The sequence below is a fragment of the Dendropsophus ebraccatus genome, chromosome 12 (genome assembly GCF_027789765.1).
Source record: "Dendropsophus ebraccatus isolate aDenEbr1 chromosome 12, aDenEbr1.pat, whole genome shotgun sequence".
Lineage (NCBI taxonomy): Eukaryota > Metazoa > Chordata > Amphibia > Anura > Hylidae > Dendropsophus > Dendropsophus ebraccatus.
The window spans coordinates 22832648-22854520 of record NC_091465.1 but is presented as its reverse complement, the minus strand read 5'-3'; the positions used below and the strand labels follow the sequence as shown (position 1 = coordinate 22854520).

General features: G+C 44.6%; 1 protein-coding gene across 2 annotated transcripts in view; it reads left to right on the top strand.

The window, feature by feature from the left end:
- FOXJ3 (forkhead box J3) overlaps positions 1–16019 on the top strand; it is a 33626-nt gene extending 17607 nt beyond the window's left edge. Inside the window, exons 3-11 of one of the 2 annotated variants that reach the window (XM_069947492.1) lie at positions 920–1003; positions 1362–1463; positions 3482–3610; positions 5061–5220; positions 6680–7183; positions 10054–10143; positions 13689–13880; positions 14567–14671; positions 15083–16019. In XM_069947492.1, coding sequence (XP_069803593.1) covers positions 920–1003; positions 1362–1463; positions 3482–3610; positions 5061–5220; positions 6680–7183; positions 10054–10143; positions 13689–13880; positions 14567–14671; positions 15083–15198 — 1482 coding nt within the window. In that variant the 3' untranslated portion in view covers positions 15199–16019. Of the gene's footprint in view, positions 1–919; positions 1004–1361; positions 1464–3481; positions 3611–5060; positions 5221–6679; positions 7184–10053; positions 10144–11391; positions 11565–13688; positions 13881–14566; positions 14672–15082 lie in introns of those variants that run through there. The other variant, XM_069947493.1, reaches the window with a different exon arrangement.
- Positions 16020–21873: the final 5854 nt, after the last annotated feature.

Below are 21873 nucleotides of genomic sequence, written 5' to 3'. Positions count from 1 at the left end.
GGGGGGGTTACACCACCGTTGTGATGTCATATACGTATATGGTTGCATTAGAGGGGCAGCTCAGTTTAGAATACCTGTTGCTTTGTATAGTACATTATGAGCCTGCCAGTTATTAGCTCAGATTGAAGGGTTGCCATGAGATAGTGGGGGGCCAATGACTAATGATGGAGGGGATCACCTGGCCGGCACACTGGGTACATTACATGCATGCAGAACAAAACAGTGTCAGTGGCCTAAATCATTGTCCGTGTAGCCTGATGGAGGGGTTGTCTGTTCTTGTTGCTTTCTCCAGTACATGACACTGCTTCAACAGCATCTATGGCCCTGTTGCTCACCATAGCACAGGTCTTTCTCTTGCTGTAAGAGAAGGACCTATAGGTCAGGGGTAGGGAACCTTGGCTCTTCAGCTCTACAACTACCATAATGCCTGGACAGCCAAAGCATTCTGGGAGTTGTAGTTTTGCAACAGCTGGAGAGCCAAGGTTCCCTACCCCTGACCTATAGGCCCTGCACGGGCACAAGGCATGGGTCATAATGTCCAAGATGGACAAATGAAGAACATGACAATTTGCCACCAATGGTTCATCTTACCATGGTGTTGGTGTAGCAGTCATGAGACTCAAACAGCCTAGAAACTGGTTTGTCAGCACCCATGGCCCTCTGCAGATCACAGACACCATGTTTAGCATAAAAATAATAATCCAGGGTCGAGGGGCCTACTTTGAGTATTGTAGCACCCCCTGGCTCCTTTACAGTGACTGAGCATGCGTGTCCCCCAGCACTGAGCTCAGTGGGTGGACATGCACATTACTATACACTTTGAACACCAGGTGGCATTATACAGTATATGTACATATATAAACCTTTACGATCAACTATCATTCTCACTAACTAATGACAATAACTTTGTTGCATTTAGGGTTCTTATTGGGCAATAGACACAAATCCAAAGGAGGATGCGCTACCGGCTCGGCCAAAGAAGAGGCCGCGATCTGGAGAGCGGGTATGTCTAGCTTCTGTATGGGTATAAGGGGGTAAGGTGAGGTGTTGCTCTGAATGGCACCCTCTGCCCAATTTCTTCAGGATCCATGGTGGTCTCAGGGGTCAGACCCCCACTGATCATAAAGTAATGGTGTATGAGCTGTGCATGCACCACTTCTCTATGACACGCCATCACTGCATGTTTTGTTGCCCTCTGCATCATTATTACGAGATGGATAGTAATTGTCTGGATTTATATGTTTACAAATGAAAAACGTTTTATTTAACACGTAAATTTCCGAATTAAATTTCAGTCCTTTTTGAGGACAGATGAGGAAATTCACTGGTGCTAAATGTTTTTTTTCCCCTCTTCTTTTCAGGCCTCTACACCATACAGTATAGATTCCGATTCCTTGGGTATGGATTGTATAATCTCTGGAAGTGCCTCTCCAAACCTGGCGATCAACACTGTGACTAACAAAGTAAGTGTCCGATTTAGCGCTACACAACCACAGACTGTTCTCTGGTCGCTGGGCCGGGATAAGCTGAGTTTTCTCATAATTTGCAGAAATAAAAATGTGATTTATGCAATCACCACGAACACCATGCTCCAGTTGTATTGTTTATCGATTTGCTGATTTTCGATTGCTGCTGATCAATCTTCCTGACCAAAAGTCTGATTGGTCAGTTTGCTTCACTGATCTCAGTTGGACCAGTCATATCGATCCAATATTGTGGGCTGATTTAACATATTTCTTTCTGTGAGGTCGGATCTATTTTTTTCTGATCCACAGATACAATCCAAAATCCCTGTAGTCATTTAGTTAGCTACTTGAAGAACTAAAGGAAAAATTTTAAAAGCATTACTATGAAAACTGTGTAAGCCTGCCCTTACTAAGCTCCCCCTAGTGTTGGCTTCAAGCATAGAGACTTTTACTGTTTAAGGGTGGGTTCACACTGAGGAATTCTCGAGGAATTGTAGAGGAAAGTTTTCTGCTTGAAATTCCTCGCCTATTCAGCTCTGGCAGAATAGTAGCGGAATTTCAAGCAGAATTAAAGCCCCATTGACTCCTATAGGACTCCTCTAGTGGAATCCGCCCAAAGAATTGACATGTCAATTCTTCAGGTAGACAGTGGATCCACGGCGTAATTTTCAGCGCGGAAATTCCGCTGTTTGAACAAATAAGCGGAAAGCCTATTAAAGCTAATGTACATTCACAATGTTAATTCTTTACGGGCGGAATTCCGTGTGGATTCCGCGCGCATTTTGACGTGGAATTCGCCTGAAAATCCGCAAGAATTCCTCAGTGTGAACCCATTCTTACTCTATGGATGTGTGAAGGGAAAGAGCAGGGGAGATGGTGAATACGAGGAGTTATTGTTTTGCAGAAGCTGGAGAAGCACTGGTTAGATATCACTGTCTATACTAGTATACCTGTGGCTCGCCAGCTGTTGCAGAACTCCCAACATGTTTTGGTCTTTGACCACCTGTATGTGATTGCAGTTTTCCAGCGGACGGTGTGCCCTAGGCTATGGAACACTGGTATATAACATGACGGGGACGCTGTACACAACACTCTAGCTGGGTTATATTTCTGAAAGGTTAAAGGAGAAGTCCGGCGAAAATTTTTATTGCAGTATGGTATTTTCCCCCGAAAGTTATACAAATCTTCAATATACACTTATTACGGGAAAATTCTTATAAAGTGCTTTTTTCCCTGCACTTACCACTGCATCATGGCTTCACTTCCTGGATAACATGGTGATGTCACGACCCGACTTCCAGAGCTGTGCGGGCTGTGGCTGCTGGAGAGGATGATGGCAGGGGAATGCTCAGTGTCCCTCCAGTGCCCTGTGTCCCTCAGTGTCCCACTGCCATCATCCTCTCCAGCAGCCACAGCCGCACAGCTCTGGGAGTCGGGTCGTGACATCACCATGTTATCCAGGAAGTGACATCACCATGTTATCCAGGAAGTGACATCACCATGTTATCCAGGAAGTGAAGCCTTGATGCAGTAGTAAGTGCAGGAAAAAAGCACTTTATAAGCATTTCCCGTAATAAGTGTATATTGGGGATTTGTATAACTTTTGGGGGACAATACAATGCTTTAATAAAAATTTCCGCTGGACTTCTCCTTTAATAACTTTTACATGTAACCAGAGTAGGTGGTGGTCCAGCTATGCCATTACAGATTCATGACTCTTAGTGTAGAAGCCTGTAGCCTGTGGCTTTCCGGCTGTTCTGCATGTTGGGAGTAGTTCTGTCAGCAGGCTGATTTAGAGAAACGTTTTTTTTTTTCCCCACCATCCTGTGAAGCTTGTCCCTAGGTAAAGGTTATGATGGTAAAGGTTATGATGGTTGTCTGATCTGTCGTCACCCAGTTTTCTCCAGAACCATAAAATAGAAGGGTTGACATCCTGATGTACGGTATCATATAATATGGCTGCAGACTGTTAGGAAGATCTTATTTACTAATAAATGTTTGTTTTTCCATTTTAGGTAACTTTATACAACACCAGTCAGGATGGCAATGACAGTCCTCGAAGTAGCCTTAACAACAGCCTTTCTGACCAGAGCGTAGCGTCCTTAAACTTGAACAGTGTTGGCAGTGTACATAGCTATACACCGGTGAGTGACTGTCACACACACACACACACACACACACACACACACACACGGATATACAGATATGAGATCGGATACACACAAAGCCGCTGGTAAAGGACAACTATTAAGAGCGACCAGTCACGTGGGTTGTTCCCGGTATATAGTGGTTAGTGATCCAACAGCCGGTGATGGGGGTCAGGTCTTGTGTTGTTCAGGCCTTGGTGGGTCACAAGTTTCCTGCCATCATGAATGGGGTCCTAGGGGGTTATAGCTGATTTGTATAAGCCTATTTGCGTCTATCCAGCAACAACACAGCCTCTGAATGCATTTTCTATGAGATGTACTGTGTTCCTAAGCTCACATCATACATAAATCTCACTTGGCACTTGTGAGCTCCTGTCTTTGGTGTCTGACATGTTTACACTACAGATGTCACTGATCTTGTATTACAAGTCACATTAGATGTTAATGTCATTCTGGTTCTGCTCCTTTATCATGTGCAGGTGGTGGGGGAGGAGGGGTTGGAGGTCTTATTTTTCCTATGTAAAACTAAATTGTGAATTGGACTAGGTAAAGATTGCACCTTGACATTTAACATTTCTTTCTGGAGCCGCTGGACATCTAGTGCCTTAAAGGGGTTATCCAGCGCTACAAAAACATGGCCACTTTTCCCCCTCTCTTGTCTCCAGATTGGGTGGGGTTTCAAACTCGGTTCCATTGAAATAAATGGAGCTTAATTGCAAACCACACCTGAACTGGAGACAAGAGAGGGAGAAAAGTAGCCATGTTTTTGTAGCGCTGGATAACCCCTTTAATAGGACTTGAATGTTCTTCTAGTTTTTCTACAGCTAGAGAGCGCCGTGTCTCCAGTTGCTGCTCTCCCATTGAGATCTTTTCACTTACCACCATGTAATATCTTGTCAGCTGCAGGCTACTCCAGATAAAAAATTTTCTTTCACATGAGCTGGTGTCAGAAAGAAAGTGCCAGATATTTGAAATTTACTTCTATTAATATAATCTCCAGTCTTCCAGTACTTTTCAGCTGCTTTATGTTTTGCAGGAAGTGATTGTTTAGAAAACCTCTCCTGCTCTCCAGACTGGAGAGAATACACCACTTCCTACAAGACATACAGCGGCTGATAAGTACTGGAAGACTTAAGATTTTTTTAATAGAAGTAAAGTACAGATTTCTGGCGCTTTCTGGCTTCAGTTGATTTGAAAGAAAAATTATTTTGCTGGAGCCCCCCTTTAAGAATTGCAGTAAATCTATTCAGATGTTACCTGTCCCTACAGTGTAGATCCTCAGCTGAATTTTATCAAGGTTTTAGTAAAATAGGACAAGAAGAAGGCTTCCTATATTTTGTCCCATCCTTCTGGTTGATCACTTCCACCTCTGCAGTCGCTGCAACGCTACAACTCGGTTTCCTTAGAAATCATACATATTAAAATGTGTTCTCTCATTGACTCCTAGGTATCGAGCCATCCTGAGCAACCCACTCCAACATTACCGCAGCAGTCACAGTACAACACCCCAGAGCGAGAGAAGCTTTTCTCCGAGTATAACTTTGAAGATCTCAGTGATTCATTTAGAAGCCTCTACAAGAATGTATTTGCTCAGTCCATAAGCCAAGGTATGGGGCGTGGAGGGGGTTTGAGCATTCTATAATGTAGTCATTTTCTGCTTCTTTATAAACTCTTTGTGACAGAACAATATTATGTCGGCTTTAACCCTGCAGTGCTTCTGGTGCTCACTGTACATTGTCTAATGGTTTCTTTTACAAGGCGCAATGCCATCACAATAATAAGATGAACACTTCTTTGTGTAGCCTCTACAAGGCCTAGCCGATCGTGTACGGGCCGCACAAACCAACGCTGGATTGTTAACTACATGATGGTCACTTGCACCGTCCCATTTACATGGAAAGATGTTTGGGCACCTACCAATGATTTTGATGCCCCACAAAAGATGGGATCAGCCAATGTATTAGAGATTTCTTGTTTGTCGGCTGATCTCCAGCCCTTTTGTACACTGAACAATTAAGGGCAGCGAGTGTCCAGCCTGCCGAGAATTGGCCCATGTGAAGGGACACTAGGCTCAATTCGAAAAGTATAATAATAATAATAATTCTCCTTAAAGGGGTATTCCCAGTCCACAGAGTTTTTATAACTTATTCACATAATAGGGGATAAGAATCTGACTGCAGGGGGTTCGACATCTAAGGCAACCTCCGTTTGGTAGGAGCTGTAGTTTTGCAACAGTTTAGAGGAGAAGTCTGGCTATTTTTACAATTCGGCAGGGGGGGAATTTGTTTACAAGTACAGATTACCTCTGCGATGAGCCTCAGGACTAGCCTCGGGACCTGCGACCCAGCTGATGGACTGGCCAAGTCATGACGTCATCACAACTGGAAGGGGTAATGCCTTCCGTCAGGGGTCACACCGCGAGCACGGGGACAGGTAAGTTCATACTCAAGTTCGTAATCAAATTTCCCCTGCCGCTGCCAAATTTTAAAAATGTCCGGACTTCTTCTTTAAGAGCCACTAGTTGGGAAACCGGATAGAGGATTATGGGGAGTCCGACTGTTGGGCGATATTGAGAACAGGGACCTCGGTCTCCCATTAGAATGGAGTGCTGGGTCACGCATGAGCATTGTCACTTCATTCATTTTCTATGGGATCTATCGGACCTAGACCAACACTTTTGACTATTTTTAGGACTCCCATAGCAAATGAATGGTGTCATCTCCATTCTACCCGGTGACTGGGGGCTTGAGATTGTCTGAGGCCTCAGTAGTGTCATTTCTCCCTAACAAATTATTGTGTGGAAAAATGGGTAATTTATAACAACTGCAGAAAGTGCTGCAACATTTTAACCCCTTAAGAATCTGCAGAACAGTTTGCATGTAATGCATGCAGATTTGCTGCAAGATTCATTAAGGAGTATAGTAGGTTCTGCAACCTTCCTTATACATTGCACTGATACAGCAAAGCATTGTCCGGACTTAACATCATTCTACAAGTGAAATTATAAACTCTTACTGCCTTGGAAAATAACCATATTTCCCCACTTTTTTCCCCTCTCTTTTCCAGGACTAATGAATCTCCCTTCAGAGCCTTCCCAGCAGACACATTCTCCCTGCTCATATCAGCACTCCCCCAGTAGCACAATGAGTTCTCAGCAGCACGGTAGCCAAAATAACCTGACAAATAGCCATGCAAGTAGTCTTGGCTCAGCTGTGGGCGACTCTATGGGACAAGTGCACATGTCCCACACTCCAATCCACACGCAGCAGTCCCAGCAGTCACCACACATACATCACACTGTAGTCCATCATCAGCACCCCAACCAGCACACATCTCACTGTCACCAACCTCAGCACCCTCAACAACGTGCTCCGCACCCTGCACAGCATTCACCGCATCCTGCACAACACACTGCTCCACATCCAGCACAGCACACCGCTCCGCATCCAGCACAGCATACTGCTCCGCATCCTGCACAGCACCAGCATATACAACATCACCAAAACCATCAGCACCAACCTCTCACACATCAGAACTCGCTAACACAGCAGCCGCTACCTTGTAATTCAGGTAAGGACGGGACCGTGTATTGTGCAGTACCTATTTGGTAGTAGAGCTCACACTTTTCAGTATTGGTGCTATTAAAATAATAGAGTCAAGAAAGATGCTGCGAAAGATGCTTTGTGGCAGATTTGAATGTGAAATACAGGTAGAGCGGTCACAGTAAGCCATTGGTCATTGTGGTTCCCTTCAAAATGTGCCCAAAATTGGAAGTTCTAGTCCCCATTTGGTTTAAAGGGGTTATCCAGCGCTACAAAAACATGGCCACTTTTCCCCCTACTGTTGTCTCCAGTTCAGGTGCAGTTTGCAAATAAGCTCCATTTACTTCAAAACCCCACCCAAACTGAAGACAGTAGGGGAAAAGTGGCCATGTTTTTGTAGCGCTGGATAACCCCTTTAATTATGTATGTCCATAATTTCACCTAGTAAATCAATGGGACTGAATAAGTGCTGGGACTCCTTCATGATCAGTGTAGGTTCCAGGGAGCAGTCATAACCTTGGCAAATAGTTTTGCTAAAAAATAAACAAACATTGTATTGTGTCTCCATGGTTACAGACTACAAACAAAATCTGTGTAGTCTGATCCGAAACTCTTGGTCAACATGGATGTAGTAACATGACTGCCTGATTTATTTATTTTATGCTACATTATTTTTAGTATGTAAGAATGGAGACATATAGGTCCAAGTGGGAGCTGCATACACAAAAGTATTGTTATTCAAAGCTAATTGTAACTTTACATGAATTGGTCCAACAAGTAAATGTTTGCACATGTGAGCATATCATTGACCCCATTAGAAGGTCCTGTATGTGAAGCATATGCTGGCACCCTTATGTGACCGTCCATGGACTGACCCCAGCAGTCTGTTAGACTCGGTGAGTGGCATCTGTAAACCTGCTGCAGTGTTATTTTCCGGGGAGTATTGTACTGTCATGTGATGAATTAGGGAAAGCGTTTAGTCGTGGCTCCCCGCTGCGTGGACAGGAATAATTCTGTAATATTGTCCTGGGTTTTCAGCTTCTATTCATAGCCCCTATTTAATTGAGATTAGGAGATTCAGGAACACGTTCCGTCTGATGCGGAGCAGAATCTGGGATTCTGTTCAACAGGATTAAATACTCTTACTTAGCCGCGTCGCTCTTCTTGGCTGACATGATTGTGTGACACGGCTGGTTGTATGGACGTGGCTTACTACTGCTATGAGAATATACTGGGGGTTGTAGTATAGGAAACTTCTTATAGCTGTTGTCATGTAATGCTTCTATCTGTAATGCACAGTTTGATCGGTACTACATTACAGCTCCTGGATAATCACCTAAAGGCTGGTAATCCGGCTAATGATAATCAGACTGTGTAACCAATGAACAAGATCGATCATCAGCTAGTTGTATATTTTGCCCGGCCACTTAAATGGTCTTTATTAGCCGCACATTGCTCTGTGTACACAGGTGATGTGTAGCCGATAGTGATGCTTTTAATGGGTCACATGACTGATCAAGCAAATGAGTACCGATCAGCGAGATCAGAGCTTGTCATCTGCAGCCCATTGGCCTGTGGAAAAGGACCCTTAGGCTGGGTTCACACACAGTATATTTCAGGCAATATTTGGTCCTCATAGCAACCAAAACCAGGAGTGGATTAAAAACACAGAAAGGCTCTGTTCACACAATGGTGAAATTGAGTGGATGGCCGCCATATAACAGTTAATAACTGCCATTATTTCAATATAACGGCCGTTGTTTTAAGATAACAGCAAATATTTGCCATTAAATGACGGCCATCCACTCAATTACAACATTATGTGAACAGATCCTTTCTGTGTTTTCAATCCACTCCTGGTTTTGGTTGCTATGAGGACCAAATACTGCCTGAAATATACTGTGTGTGAACCCAGCCTGAGGCTGGGTTCACACTATGTATATTTCAGGCTGTATTTGGTCCTCATGTCAGGTCCTCATAGCAACCAAAACCAGGAGTGGATTGAAAACACAGAAAGGCTCTGTTCACATAATGGTGAAACTGAGTGGATGGCCGCCATATAACTGTAAATAACTTCCATTATTTCAATACAACGGTCGTTGTTTAAAAATAACAGCAAACATTTGCTATTAAATGGCGGCCATCCACTCAATTACAACATTATATGAACAGATCCTTTCTGTGTTTTCAATCCACTCCTTGTTTTGGTTGCTATGAGGACCTGACATGAGGACCAAATACTGCCTGAAATATACGTAGTGTGAACCCAGCGTGAGGGTGCGTTTACACAGACAGATTTATCTGACAGATTTTTGAAGCCAAAGCCAGGGATGGATTTGAAAAGAGGCGAAATCTCAGTCTTTCCTTTATGACCTGTTCTCTGTTTATAGTCTGTTCCTGGCTTTGGCTTCAAAAAATCTGGCAGATAATTTTCTCTGTGTAAAGACACCCTTAGGCTATGTTCACACTACATATATTTGAGGCTGTATAGCAACCAAAACAAGGAGTTTTTAAACTGTTTCCCTGCTCTCGGCATGATATTAATACATCATGCCATGCGGGAAATGCTCCAGTACAGGGATTCCCAGTCTGTGCTTGAAGGAATGACCATGGGACCAGGGGGCATTCTCAGGTTCTGTGATTACAAACTAGAATGCAGAACTCCTGGCATCATGATTCATTATGATGCCGGGAGCTTCAAAACCGTTGAAATTTTTGTGCTTGTGTTATGACGTGCTGTGCCAGTAAAGTAGCGTCCTTCTTCCAAGCATGGACCGTAATCCCAGAACCTGTGAATGTCCCCTAAGACTGCTTGATGGTAAATCTGTTATAGAATAGCAATGAAAAGTTATTTACTGCATAATGAAGAATCTTTTTCACTTTTTTTTCCCCCCTCAGACTGGTACTCAACTCTAGATATGCTCAAAGAAAGCTGCCGTATTGCCAGCAGTGCCAACTGGTCGGATGTGGATCTCTCACAGTTCCAAGGTAAGCACTGGTAGAAAGGGACGCGTAAGATTCTGCATGTAAGACTGGGTTCACATTGTGGTTTTGCAGTCTGTTTAATGTATCCATTTTATGGGAAAAACAGACGCAACTGTGTGCATTTGTTTGGATCCATTTTTTCCATTGGAAAAAGGAACCAAACTGATCTTTTTATTTTTTAGCATACACAAAAATGTGTTTGTCCATGTTTTTCTGTATGTTAAAAGTAACCATTTAAAAACGGATCTGTTTAACGGACTGAAAAACTGCAGTGTGAACCCAGCCTACAACTGTGGTGTAAAATAAATTGAAGCACCGGCGCTACACACCGTTTCCTGCAAGTCAAGGAAAAGTGATCAAGACATTATCTAATGAATGACAAAAGTCTCAGGAAACCTGAGATAATTGCCAGTATTAGACATGTCAGGATTCTTGCAACTTATGTTATTCGTAGGGAAACATTAAGATCAATTGTGAGTCATAGTAATGACTGGAATTTTACAGTGCCACCCCGCTCTTAAGGCTTAAAGGGGTTATCCAGGCCTACGAAACCATAGCTGTTTTCTTTCAGACATCGCACAACCTTTGTCTGAAGTTTGGGTGTGGTTTAGGCTGATTTGTAATACCACAAACAACCTGAGAAAAGGGGTGGTGCTGTTTTTTGCGAGAAAGTAGCGCCAGTGTCCCCATTGGGGCTTACAGTCTAAGGTCTAGATGAATATTACTGATGGGTTAATTTGTAGTATAAGGGACCTTGGAGAAACCCAGTAAAGGCACAAACTCCATGCTAACCACTGAGCCACCAGGGACAACCTAGGTCCCTGTAACTGGCTGTTGTCAAGAGAAGGCTTCTATGAACCAGAAATCCAGGTCTTTCACTTTTAGGTGGATTTCTGAATTTACAGTGGTTCATTGTCTGAGTTTGTGGAACTTATTGGTTCAGCTCACAAAATGGCAGCTTCCCCCAGTGCTGTGATATACATCTGGTGTCCATTTATAATCTAAACCAGCCTGCGATTTATAGCGCACAGTCTCTGGAATAGGAGCGGAGTCCAGGAATGGATTGCTGCTTGCTCTTTGAGATTTGGCAGACTAAAAGCCCAGGCCTTATGCAGCGTCCATAAAACACCCAGCACAAGGGTTCCTCCGACATCTGTGTATTACATATACATTTCTCCCGGAGCCCACCGCTGATTTATGTCCTATGTACACCTACCGTGAATTTACAACTTCCACGTTTATCCTGCTTAGGTTTGCACAAGCGTCTTCTCATCCTTCCTATAGGCACGTAAATGTGATCAAAGACCATTCTCCAAAGTCATGCGCCTGCAAATCATCTGTAGCGTCACAAGAGGAGAGAAACTATGTTCCAGCTCTGCTGGTCTCCTGGTGGGAGTGGGAAGGGATCCTGAACTGAAGTCATGAAAAGGCATTCACTATAAACCACATATGCAGGGGGATTTCCATGGTGATTAAAGGGGCTCTCTGTGCTTTTATAAACAAGCACATAACACTGTCACACTCCCTTACATGCATTTATTATCGGACCCTGATGGTTGGGACAGGGCTGCTGTTGGTCCTCTTGCATGCATGTGTCCTTGGGCCCCCTTTACATGTCAGGAAAATCTATCCAGATTTCTTATCAGGAAATCTGGACAGATATCCTGACCCCATAGGTCGGGGGCACGGATGCCCGTCCAGGGCTGTGGCCTAAGAGTGAGGTCACTCGTGCCTTGCAGATCCAGAAGACAGAGGGAGAAGCTGGCTGGGAGCACCGCTGCAGCCGTGCAGCAGGTGATTATGTATATGTTGCACTGAAATGATAGAATCAGGGATTTGATCAAATCACTAAGGGATTTGATCAAATCACTATGGGATTTGATCAAATCACTATGGGATTTGATCAAATCCCGGGAATTTATGAAATGACCGTGCCGTTCCATCATTTCCCTAGGGAATTGATCAAATCACTGACCCCTTTCAGGGAAATGATGAAATGAACTCTATAATTTCCCCCTGCAACATAGAATTCGCTTACCGTATCACCTCTTTGCTCCCCCCAGCCTGTCTGCTCTGCTCCCCGCCTGCCTCCGCCGCCTCTCTGCTCCCCGCTGTTTTCCCTGCTATGCGTCTCCTGCTCCCCCGGCCTGTCCGCTCCGCTCCCCGTCTGTCCCCGCCGCCATATGCCTGCCGGGAGGGGTGCCTCCTGCTCCCCCAGCCTGTCCGCTCCGCTCCCCGTCCGCCTCAGCCGCCGAATGCCTGCCAGGAGGTGTGCCGCTCTGCTCCCCGTCCGCCTCCGCCGCCTCTCTGATCCCCATTCCACTCGTTTCCCCTGCTACGCACCTCCTGCTCCCCCGGCCTGTCCGCTTTGCTCCCCGTCTGTCCCCGCAGCCATATGCCTGCCGGTAGGTGTGCCTCCTGCTCCCCCAGCCTGTCCGCTCCACTCCCCGTCTGTCCCCGCCGCCGTATGCCTGCTCGGAGGTGTGCCGCTCTTCTCCCCGTCCACCTCTGCTGCCTCTCTGCTCCCTGTTCCACTCGTTTCCCCTGCTATGCGCCTCCTACTCCCCTGTCCGCCTCCGCCGCCTCTCTGCTCCACGTTCCACTCGTTTCCCCTGCTACGCCCCTCCTACTCCCCTGTCCGCCTCCGCCGCCTCTCTGCTCCCTGTTCCACTTGTTTCCCCTGTTACGTGCCTCCTGCTCCCCCGGCCTGTCCGCTTTGCTCCCAGTCTGTCCCCGCAGCCATTTGCCTGCCAGGAGGTGTGCCTCCTGCTCCCCCAGCCTGTCCGCTCCGCTCCCCGTCCAACCCCGCCGCCATATGCCTGCCAGGAGGTGTGCCGCTCTGCTCACCGTCCGCCTCCGGCCCCATCCACCCCGCCCTGCGACACGCCTCCTGCTCTCCAGCCTGCCACTCTGCTCCCCGTCTGCCCAGCCAACATATGCCTGCCGGGAGGCGTGCCGCTCTGCTCCCCCGTCCGCCTCCGCCACCAAACATAGAGCCGGGTGATTCCTCGATCGTTCATTCCATCATTTCTTTGAAAGGGGTCAGGCATTTGATCAAATCCCTAGGGAAATGATGAAACAGCGTGTTCATTCCATCATTTCCCGGGATTCTATCATTTCACTGCAACATATATATTATTTTTTAACTCCGTTTTCACGGTCAGAAAACATTGATGGTTTCCTGAAGGCTTCCGGATTAAAGTTTCCTGACTCTAGAGACTGCCACAGTCAAGTGAAGGGGCCTTAGCCAGCACAAAAGCCTCTTAAAGGTTTACCTACCTGGACTGCAGTGTCCCATACATCGCTCTCCATATTGCTGGTTGCAGCTTCTATTCAGGAGGCAACTAGATAGTAATATTTAGCTAAATGTAGAACAGTCTCCAGTGTAGGATGTAGCCAGCGGGGTTTGTCACCAGTACGGAAGGAGAAATGAATAGGCTTTCTCCATATTACATCCAGGAGCTCTTATTCCTGATTTGGAGGGGACATTTTCCTGTCACTTCTTGCACACCTATAGCTCTCCAATAAGCTTTCTCTCTTTTACCCAGGTTTAATGGAAAGCATGAGACAAGCAGATCTTAAGAACTGGTCCCTGGATCAGGTTCAGCTTGCAGACCTGTGTTCTTCACTTAGCGAATTCTTCAATCACACCGGCTTCATCCACCCGCAGAGCAATGTCCAGTCACCTGTATGTCATGGGAACATGCACAGTGCGAAACCCACACAGCACCTTGGGTCAGGTAAGGAAAAAAAAAACCTTGCTAAGGCCACATTCACAAGTTTAGTACATATGGGGTATATCTGGGCAGAAATAAGCCAGGCCTACGGAGTATGGATGTGTAATTCTGGACACAGCTCTGTAGGGGATAGAAGCCATGTCCGTAATGTGAATGAAGGCCACATAGGCAGACGTCATATTGGTCCAGCTTTTCTAAGCCCTAGTGATCTGCTTTGGACCTTAAAGTGACATTATCACCTCCTTTTTGCATTCTGACTTCTCTACACAGGTGTAATGGGTAAATTTAGCACATAGGCCCCGCCCCCTCGAGTCAGAATGCAAAAAGGGGTGACGCCTTTAAGTGTGGTCTTAAAGGTGTATTTCCATGTTATAAAGGGATGCTATATCACTGGGATTTGCCATGACCTAAAAGTTCTGGGGTCTTCCGGGTTTTCCATGGGTCATGCCAAGTTCAGTGTTGCTTTTCCCTTTTCCCCCAGCCAGGAACAATAGTCAACCACATTCAGTTAAATGGGCCAGTGCTGTATCCCCTGTGTATCTGGTGGCCAGGACAACTATGTGTGTTAAAAAACATCGGTGGGTCTGACCCTTTCTATGTAAGAAACATTGAGGACCCCATAGTTAGGACCTCCACGAATCATAGAGGGATCTTACGGACATTGCTATTTATGTTTTTCTGTCATTCAGGAAATGTTTATCTAGACTCCAGGCAAAATGTTCCTACTTCAATGATGGGCCCCCCAGGTTACACCCATTTGCCACCTATGAGCACTACAGGATCCGGCTTGTCAGGTATGTTGGCTCTTTAAGGTGGGTAAGGGTTGTAACATCACACTAAAGACTTCATATTGCAACCAAAACCAGGAGTGGTTAAAAACACAGAAAGGATCTGTTCACACAATGTTGAAATTGAGTGGATGGCCGCCATATAACAGTAAATAACGGCCATTATTTCAATATAACAGCCGTTGTTTTAAAATAACAGCAAATATTTGCCATTAAATGGCGGCCGTCCACTCAATTTCAACATTGTGTGAACAGAGCCTTTCTGTGTTTTCAATCCGCTCCTGGTTTTGGTTGCAATATGAGGACCACAATACTGCCTGAAATATACGTAGTGTGAACCCAGCCTTAAAGTCTACCTGTACGCACCGACAAAACTAATCATGTATATGTTTTGTTTTTTTTTGTTTTTATTCCTAGGGCACCATGGAGTAATGAACCAACCTCACATGATGCCGTCCACAAATTTCCACATACGTCGCCCCCTTCCTGCAGATGACATCCAGGATGATTTTGACTGGGACTCTATTGTATAGCACTATTACAGATACAATAGCTCTGTTGTCTCGTTACCCCCCGTGTTTGTTGGTATAAGTGACCATGAATGTGATATGAAAAACAAAAAACATAAAAAAAGGTAAAGACATCCAAGCGAGGAGCGAAAAAGGAAATCACTGCTAACATTGATGACAATCAAAACTGTTCATAGCAGGAGAAACGGTATCGGTGCTTATGAGCTGACCCTGTACATCTGCTCTCTGCTGCTCACAGACTACAACCCCCAGCACCCTCTGCCAGGGCCTGCTTGGAGTAGTAGTATGAGGCGGCAGAGCGCAGTCTCCCTGATAAGCTGCAGCCGCTCACTATGGTCCTGCGATTGGTGTAACACTGAACTCTGGACAGAATCTCTCTGAGCACTTTCACTTCTCGATGTGCATTTCATTATCCCGACCCGGACAGGTGGCATTTCTGGGACGCTCTCAGTCCTTTTTATATCTGATTTATTTATATGAGCTAAGAATAGTGGAACTGTGTTGCTTTTCTGCCTTTTTTCTATGTGTCTTGAAGGAATTTTTATTGTTACACTGCCATGTAACGGAACAACCGCAATCTGAGGGGGCAGCGGGCAGAGCAGATCAGTAGGTCTCCATTGCCAGAATATTTAAGGGGTGGGTTTTGCCTTTTTGGGAAGGGACGGTGAATACTTTTTTAAGTGACACAGATAGTATACATAGAGTGGAAGGATGCCACTAGGGGCCAGTAGAGTGCTTCTCTATTCCTATGCTATGTTACTAGTGACTAAAGAAGTTGGATGCAGCCCTAGGAAATGCAGGCAAACATGGATATAGTCTATGGGGGAGATTTATCAAAGGGTGTAAAATTTAGACTGGTGCAAACTTGCCACAGCAACCAATCACAGCTCCTCTTTCCTTTCACCAGAGCTGGAAGCTGAGCTGTGATTGGTTGCTATGGGCAGTTTGCACCAGTCTAAAATTTACACCCTTTGATAAATTTCCCCCTATGTGTTCCAGTATTCCCTAGGCCTGCATCCAACTTCTTCAGCCACTGGTAATCAAATGCCGCACGCTCGGGTTTGGACAGACCCAAGCTCCCTTGACATTAGTTTATCTCCAATGGTTTGCAACAAAGACTTACCCCTTCTTCCTCCATTACCTTGTGTTAACTAATTCATGCATTTACTAGTACAGTTGCAAAAAAAAAAAAGTAAATGAACCCTTTTGTGTCCGAAATTCCTCCTCATTGTTGTGCAGCTACAGGAAATATTCAGCGGAGGTGATTGCTGCTAAAGAGAGATTTGCAGGTTATTAATTTCAAGTCTTTACTTGAGAACACCCCTGCTCTGTGGATGTTTACTCACCGTGCTCAGTAATAACCATGAACAGTAGAACTGTTTGTGTGCTGTTAGGTTAGTCAGTTTTTTTTCTGTAATTGTGATACAGATTAGACTGCATATTATTAGTAAGTGATCCAGAAATCCAGGTAATTCCAAAGGGATTCCTTACTTTTTACTCCCTTCACGGTGGATGTTTACCTATTGTGAGGATTAATAGACCTGAACAGTACAATCATGTGGCTTTTTTTTGGGTTTTTTTTTAAGTTTGGCTAGATTGTGTCTTGGAGAACAATCAGATCACATTTAATAGTAATCAATGCAGCAATCCAGGTCATGTCTAGGGGGTCACTTACTTTTTCCTGCAACTGTCCTGACCTTTATATATTCACATATTGTGAAAATTTTCCTTTCTCCTGGCCCCTGGTCTGGTCATTCTAGATAGTATTGTGTGTCACTTACTAAAGTGTTCAGATGTGGTGTATTGGGACTACATGTCCCAGCATACACTCCATCTATATTCTTTTGAAAATGATTACTCCTGTCATCATGGTAAAAGGGGCTCTGCAGAAATGCAGTTTATATTTGTCATTATGGATAAGATGGCAATAGTTACACTCGGTTATATATAATTTTGCTTTTTTAACAGCTACTAGTAGTGTCTGACCTGCAGCTGTCAGAGAATGCTGAGAGTTGTAGTTCTCAGTCAGCCATAAGCCACAAGTTGGTAGCCACTGCCATAGATGAACTGATGATCACCATGACTGCTATCCAGTGGGTTTAGCTGAAATCCATTTACATCTGTGGCCGCCTTTACCATGATTGATAGCCGTGATCAAGAATTCAGCCCGCATCAAAATGTAAACATGCCGGGGACGTATTCATAGGGACTGGTGCAAAGCGGCGGCAGAAATTGTAATAACCAATGAGGTAGGGGGAAAAAATCTAAGTGGTTGTTGACTTTGTTTGTTTCTTCTGTAAACAGCGCCACACTTGTCCACAGGTCATATGTGGTATTGCAACACAGCTCTATTCCCATTATAGGAGCTGCATTGCAATGGCACACACAACTCATGGACAGGTGTGGCGCCGCAGCAGCCATGTTTTTCTAATTGTGCACATTCTTTTTTTTTAAATTTTTTATTATACCTGATAAGAGCTTAGATGCAATAGGACTACAAATCCCAGCATCTGCTGTTAGTCACAGAAGCTGCTTGTAGGGTATGCTGGGATCTGTAGTTCTCTGGTGTCTGTACCTATAGACTCCTCCGTTACAGCCTCTGATTACGTGTGCGTTCTTGTATTTTTGTTGATTCTTGTGCAATATCGCCATCGCAATATGTTTACATTTTTATGGTGCGTTCACATCTACAGGATCTGCAGCTGATTTTCTGCAGCAGATTTCATTTAAATAACTGAACACAGCATCAAATCTGCTGCAGATCCTGTAGGTGTGAACGCACCCTTAGAGCGTATTCCCCTTGTTGTCTGATGAAGACTTGTTTTTAGGTAAGTTTTTCACCGCCATACAAATTATAACTGTATAGGGACAACCGGTGTGTGGGGCAACTAGGGAGATTTAAAGGGGTTACAAAAAGCACAACTATTTTCTTGGAGGAACACTGCCACCCTTGTCCTCAGGTTGTGTGTGGTATTACCGGTCAACGTCATTCACGTCAATAGAAATTAGTTGCAAATCCACACTTAAACTGAGGAAAAGAGAGGTGCTGTCTCTGGAAGAAAGCGGACATGTTTTTCTAAGCCTTGCCAGCCCCTTTAGCATCTCGGTTAAACTCCACCCTGACCTTCCCCTAACTCTGCCAACTCTGTAGTGGTTTCTGGGGATTGTTGGCAACTATGCTTTGTGAAAAATAATCACTAAAGAGCTTTCATTTCCTATAGTGCTGTGATTGGTTGCCGTGGGCAGTTTCCCCTATGATTACTTGCTTTGTTGCCCATAGCAACCAATCACAGCACAGCTTTCATTTTATGAAAGCTGAGCTGTGATTTGTTGCTATGGACTGGCTTTGTTGCCCATAGCAACCAATCACAGCTCAGCTTTCATAAAGTGAAAGCTGTGCTGTGATTGGTTGCCGTGGGCAGTTCTCTCCTATGATAACTGGCTTTGTTGCCCAGAGCAACCAATCACCAACGAAGCTTTCATTTTATGAAAGCCGAGCTGTGATTGGTTGCTATGGGAAGCAAAGCCAGTTCATAGCAACAAATCACAGCTCAGCTTTCATAAAATGAAAGCTGTGCTGTGAATGGTTGCTATGGGCAACAAAGGAAGTTCATAGCAACCAATCACAGCACAGCTTTTATTTTATGACAGCTGAGCTGTGATTGGTTGCTATGATTTGCCCATAGCAACCACAGCAAAACCTATATTTTAGAGCAGTTTACATAATGAAAGTAGAGCTCTGATTGGTTGCCAAGGTCACAGTATGGATCCATAGTATAGGGATAAGTAGAAATACGTAATATACTGAATATGTCATGCAGTTTGCACAGCAGGCTGGAAAATATATATATTTTTTACAGGGTGGGCAGCCTGTAACTGCGGCCATCATCAAACTATTACTGCCAACAGGCTGGGAGTTGTAGTGTGATGGCGGCCCGGCAGATCTTTGTTTGCCATAGCCTTATTTTTAGGCCGTTAGACTTGATGCCTGTGTTATTGCTTTATGTCAATCATCTTATTTTAAAGGGAGCCAGTGCCTCCATAGATTCGGGGGTCTGCACGATCATTGCAGAAAGGGGTATTCTCACTATTAGGGTCCTCTTACATGGCCCAATGGTTTAGATGTATGCCGCTCATTTAAAGAGACAGGGACGCATGGTGAGGACCACTTGGCGGCACAGGCGAAATACTGGTTCCTGTTTAAAATGGCATTACAGGGTTAGCAAAATAAGCTGTAATCTATATATCCATCCCATATACGCTCATGACTTGTAGGGTTAGACTGAGTATAATATACAGTAACGTATAAGAATATTACTGCAGACGCCAGGTATACAGGTGTGTACAGCACCCGGAGGAGACGCAGCTGTAATCCCAGATCAGCGGGTGCTGTTCTTCCATGACAGTCAGTGAGCGGACTTTGTGAATTTGTGGCCATTGATTGATGGAAATTCTATATTGGAGATTTTTTAATCCCCCTCCCTCCCCGAGCCAAGAGGTTTGTGTGCGTGCGTGATTCTTTTATACATAGAAGAAGTCGCCAACTAGCACAACAGTCCTAGAGCTGTAGGACTAGCATTTTACCTTCAACTTAAGGAGATTTCGTAAAATAGCAAAGAACACGTGTATCCACAACAGCGCCCCTCTCCGCTGAAGGGTGTACCTGGTACTGCAGCTCACCCACTGGAATGGGACTAAGGTGCAATATCAGGCACAAGTCATGGTGTTTCTTGGGGAGGGGGTTGGGGGAATTAGACCTTTTTAATTTGGACAGACCCTTTTATTTTTTTTTATTTGTAATTGCGGAGTATTTTATAGGAGCGCTTAACTAAGGATACGTGTATGTGAGCGTGCGCAGTGTGGAGCTAAAAGCAGTAATGCAGTAAAGCAGTAAGCAGTAAAGCAAAAGTGGGCATGCAACATTATGACAAGTATCATGAGGCTTTGTATTTTCGGATGTCATGTGATTATTTATAGGGCTGCTGATTGGCTCGTGTGGTATCCCTGTTTGCCTTCTTCGAGGGATGTTTAGTGCATGTGAGCACACCTATGAGTATCATTGTGTGAGGACAGTATGCTGATGTAAGAAGATTTAAAGGAATTTTTCTAGGACTATTGATTACGTGTCCTCAATATCTGTAACTGGTATAAAATCGGAGGATGTCTGACACACGGCTCTGTTTTCCCAGAGCTGCAGGTAACAGAACTAGAATCAGACAGCGCCGTACATTATGCAGTGGTCATGCCAGGTTACTGCAGCCCATGTACGGTAAATGGCGCTGTAGTTTCTAGCTCCAGTCTGATATTGATGATCTATCTTGATTATCAATGAACAATGATGGGACAAACCCTGTACAAGTCACTACACCAGAACATAAGGTGTAATGTCCTTATAGAATTATAGTCGTAAGGTAATCGCATGCGCTAAAAACCCCCCTTATGGAGTCACATGCTGCCTCACGGCTAATCAGCAGCTCTGTAAAAGATCACATGACCCACGGGAAAACATAACTATGTTCAACTCATGTGGCTAACAGAGAAATGTAAGGTATAATGATGGGACAACTCTTTTCTAGAACATACATCTCATATAGCTTAGCTTCCATAATCGTAACAGCAGCTTGTACTTCACTACTACAGCTACATAGTCATCTCTAGCTGCTCGATTTCCTATTGATATTACATTGCCCCTGATGAGTGCGCCATATCACACTCACAGAAGCCAAAGGCTGTCGGGCACGATGGGAGTTGTAGTTTTTACAACAGCTGAAAGTTGGGGAACTCCTGGCCTAACAATATATTCATATGACCCCTATGTGTATATACATCTGTAGACCGTATCGGCCTTGTGTAGTCCCATTATGGAGGAGATTTACCAAACATGGTGTAAAGTGAAACTGGCTTAGTTGCCCCTAGCAACCAATCAGATTCCACCTTTCATTCCTCACAGACCTCTGAAAAATGAAAGGTGGAATCTGATTGGTTGCTAGTGGCAACTGAGCCAGTTTGACTTTACACCATGTTTGATAAATCTCCCCCCTATGTTAGACATTGGGAACCTTCGGCCCTCCAGCTGTTGCAAAACTACAATTCCCATCATGCCTGGACAGCCAAAGCTTCGCTTTGGCTGTCCAGGCATGATGGAAATTGTAGTTTTGCAACAGCTGGAGGGCCGAAGGTTCCCCATGCCCGCCCTATGTCTCCACCTTTTCATTGACAACCATGTTTTTAGCCGCCATCTTTGTCTCTCCTGCACCTGTCGACCCCCCCCCTCCCCCTCTTTCCAAGATCTGTTCCAGCATTTGTGGCCCTAGTGAGTCTGTGTCCTCGTACGTTCTGTTCATGTAAATAATTCTTCTATTTGTCCTGTCCAAGGAGCGAAGCAAAGTTGTAGGAAGGCGATTTCAATAGGAATAGACTATTTTGATATTGTTCATTAAGAGGATGATCTATGTGTACATATCTATATTGTATATATGTGATGACAATGGATTTGGCTCTTTTTTTTTTTTTTTTTTTTTCCCTTTTTGTGCAACACTACCTTCTCCCTGTACTGCTGTTCTACAGTCAGCGTTTTAATGTTTATACTTTTTTTTTTTTTTTTTTTTTTGTTATTGCACGGTTTAATACATTTGCTGAATAAGACGCAGCACAACCTCTTGTAAAACTGCAGTGCTG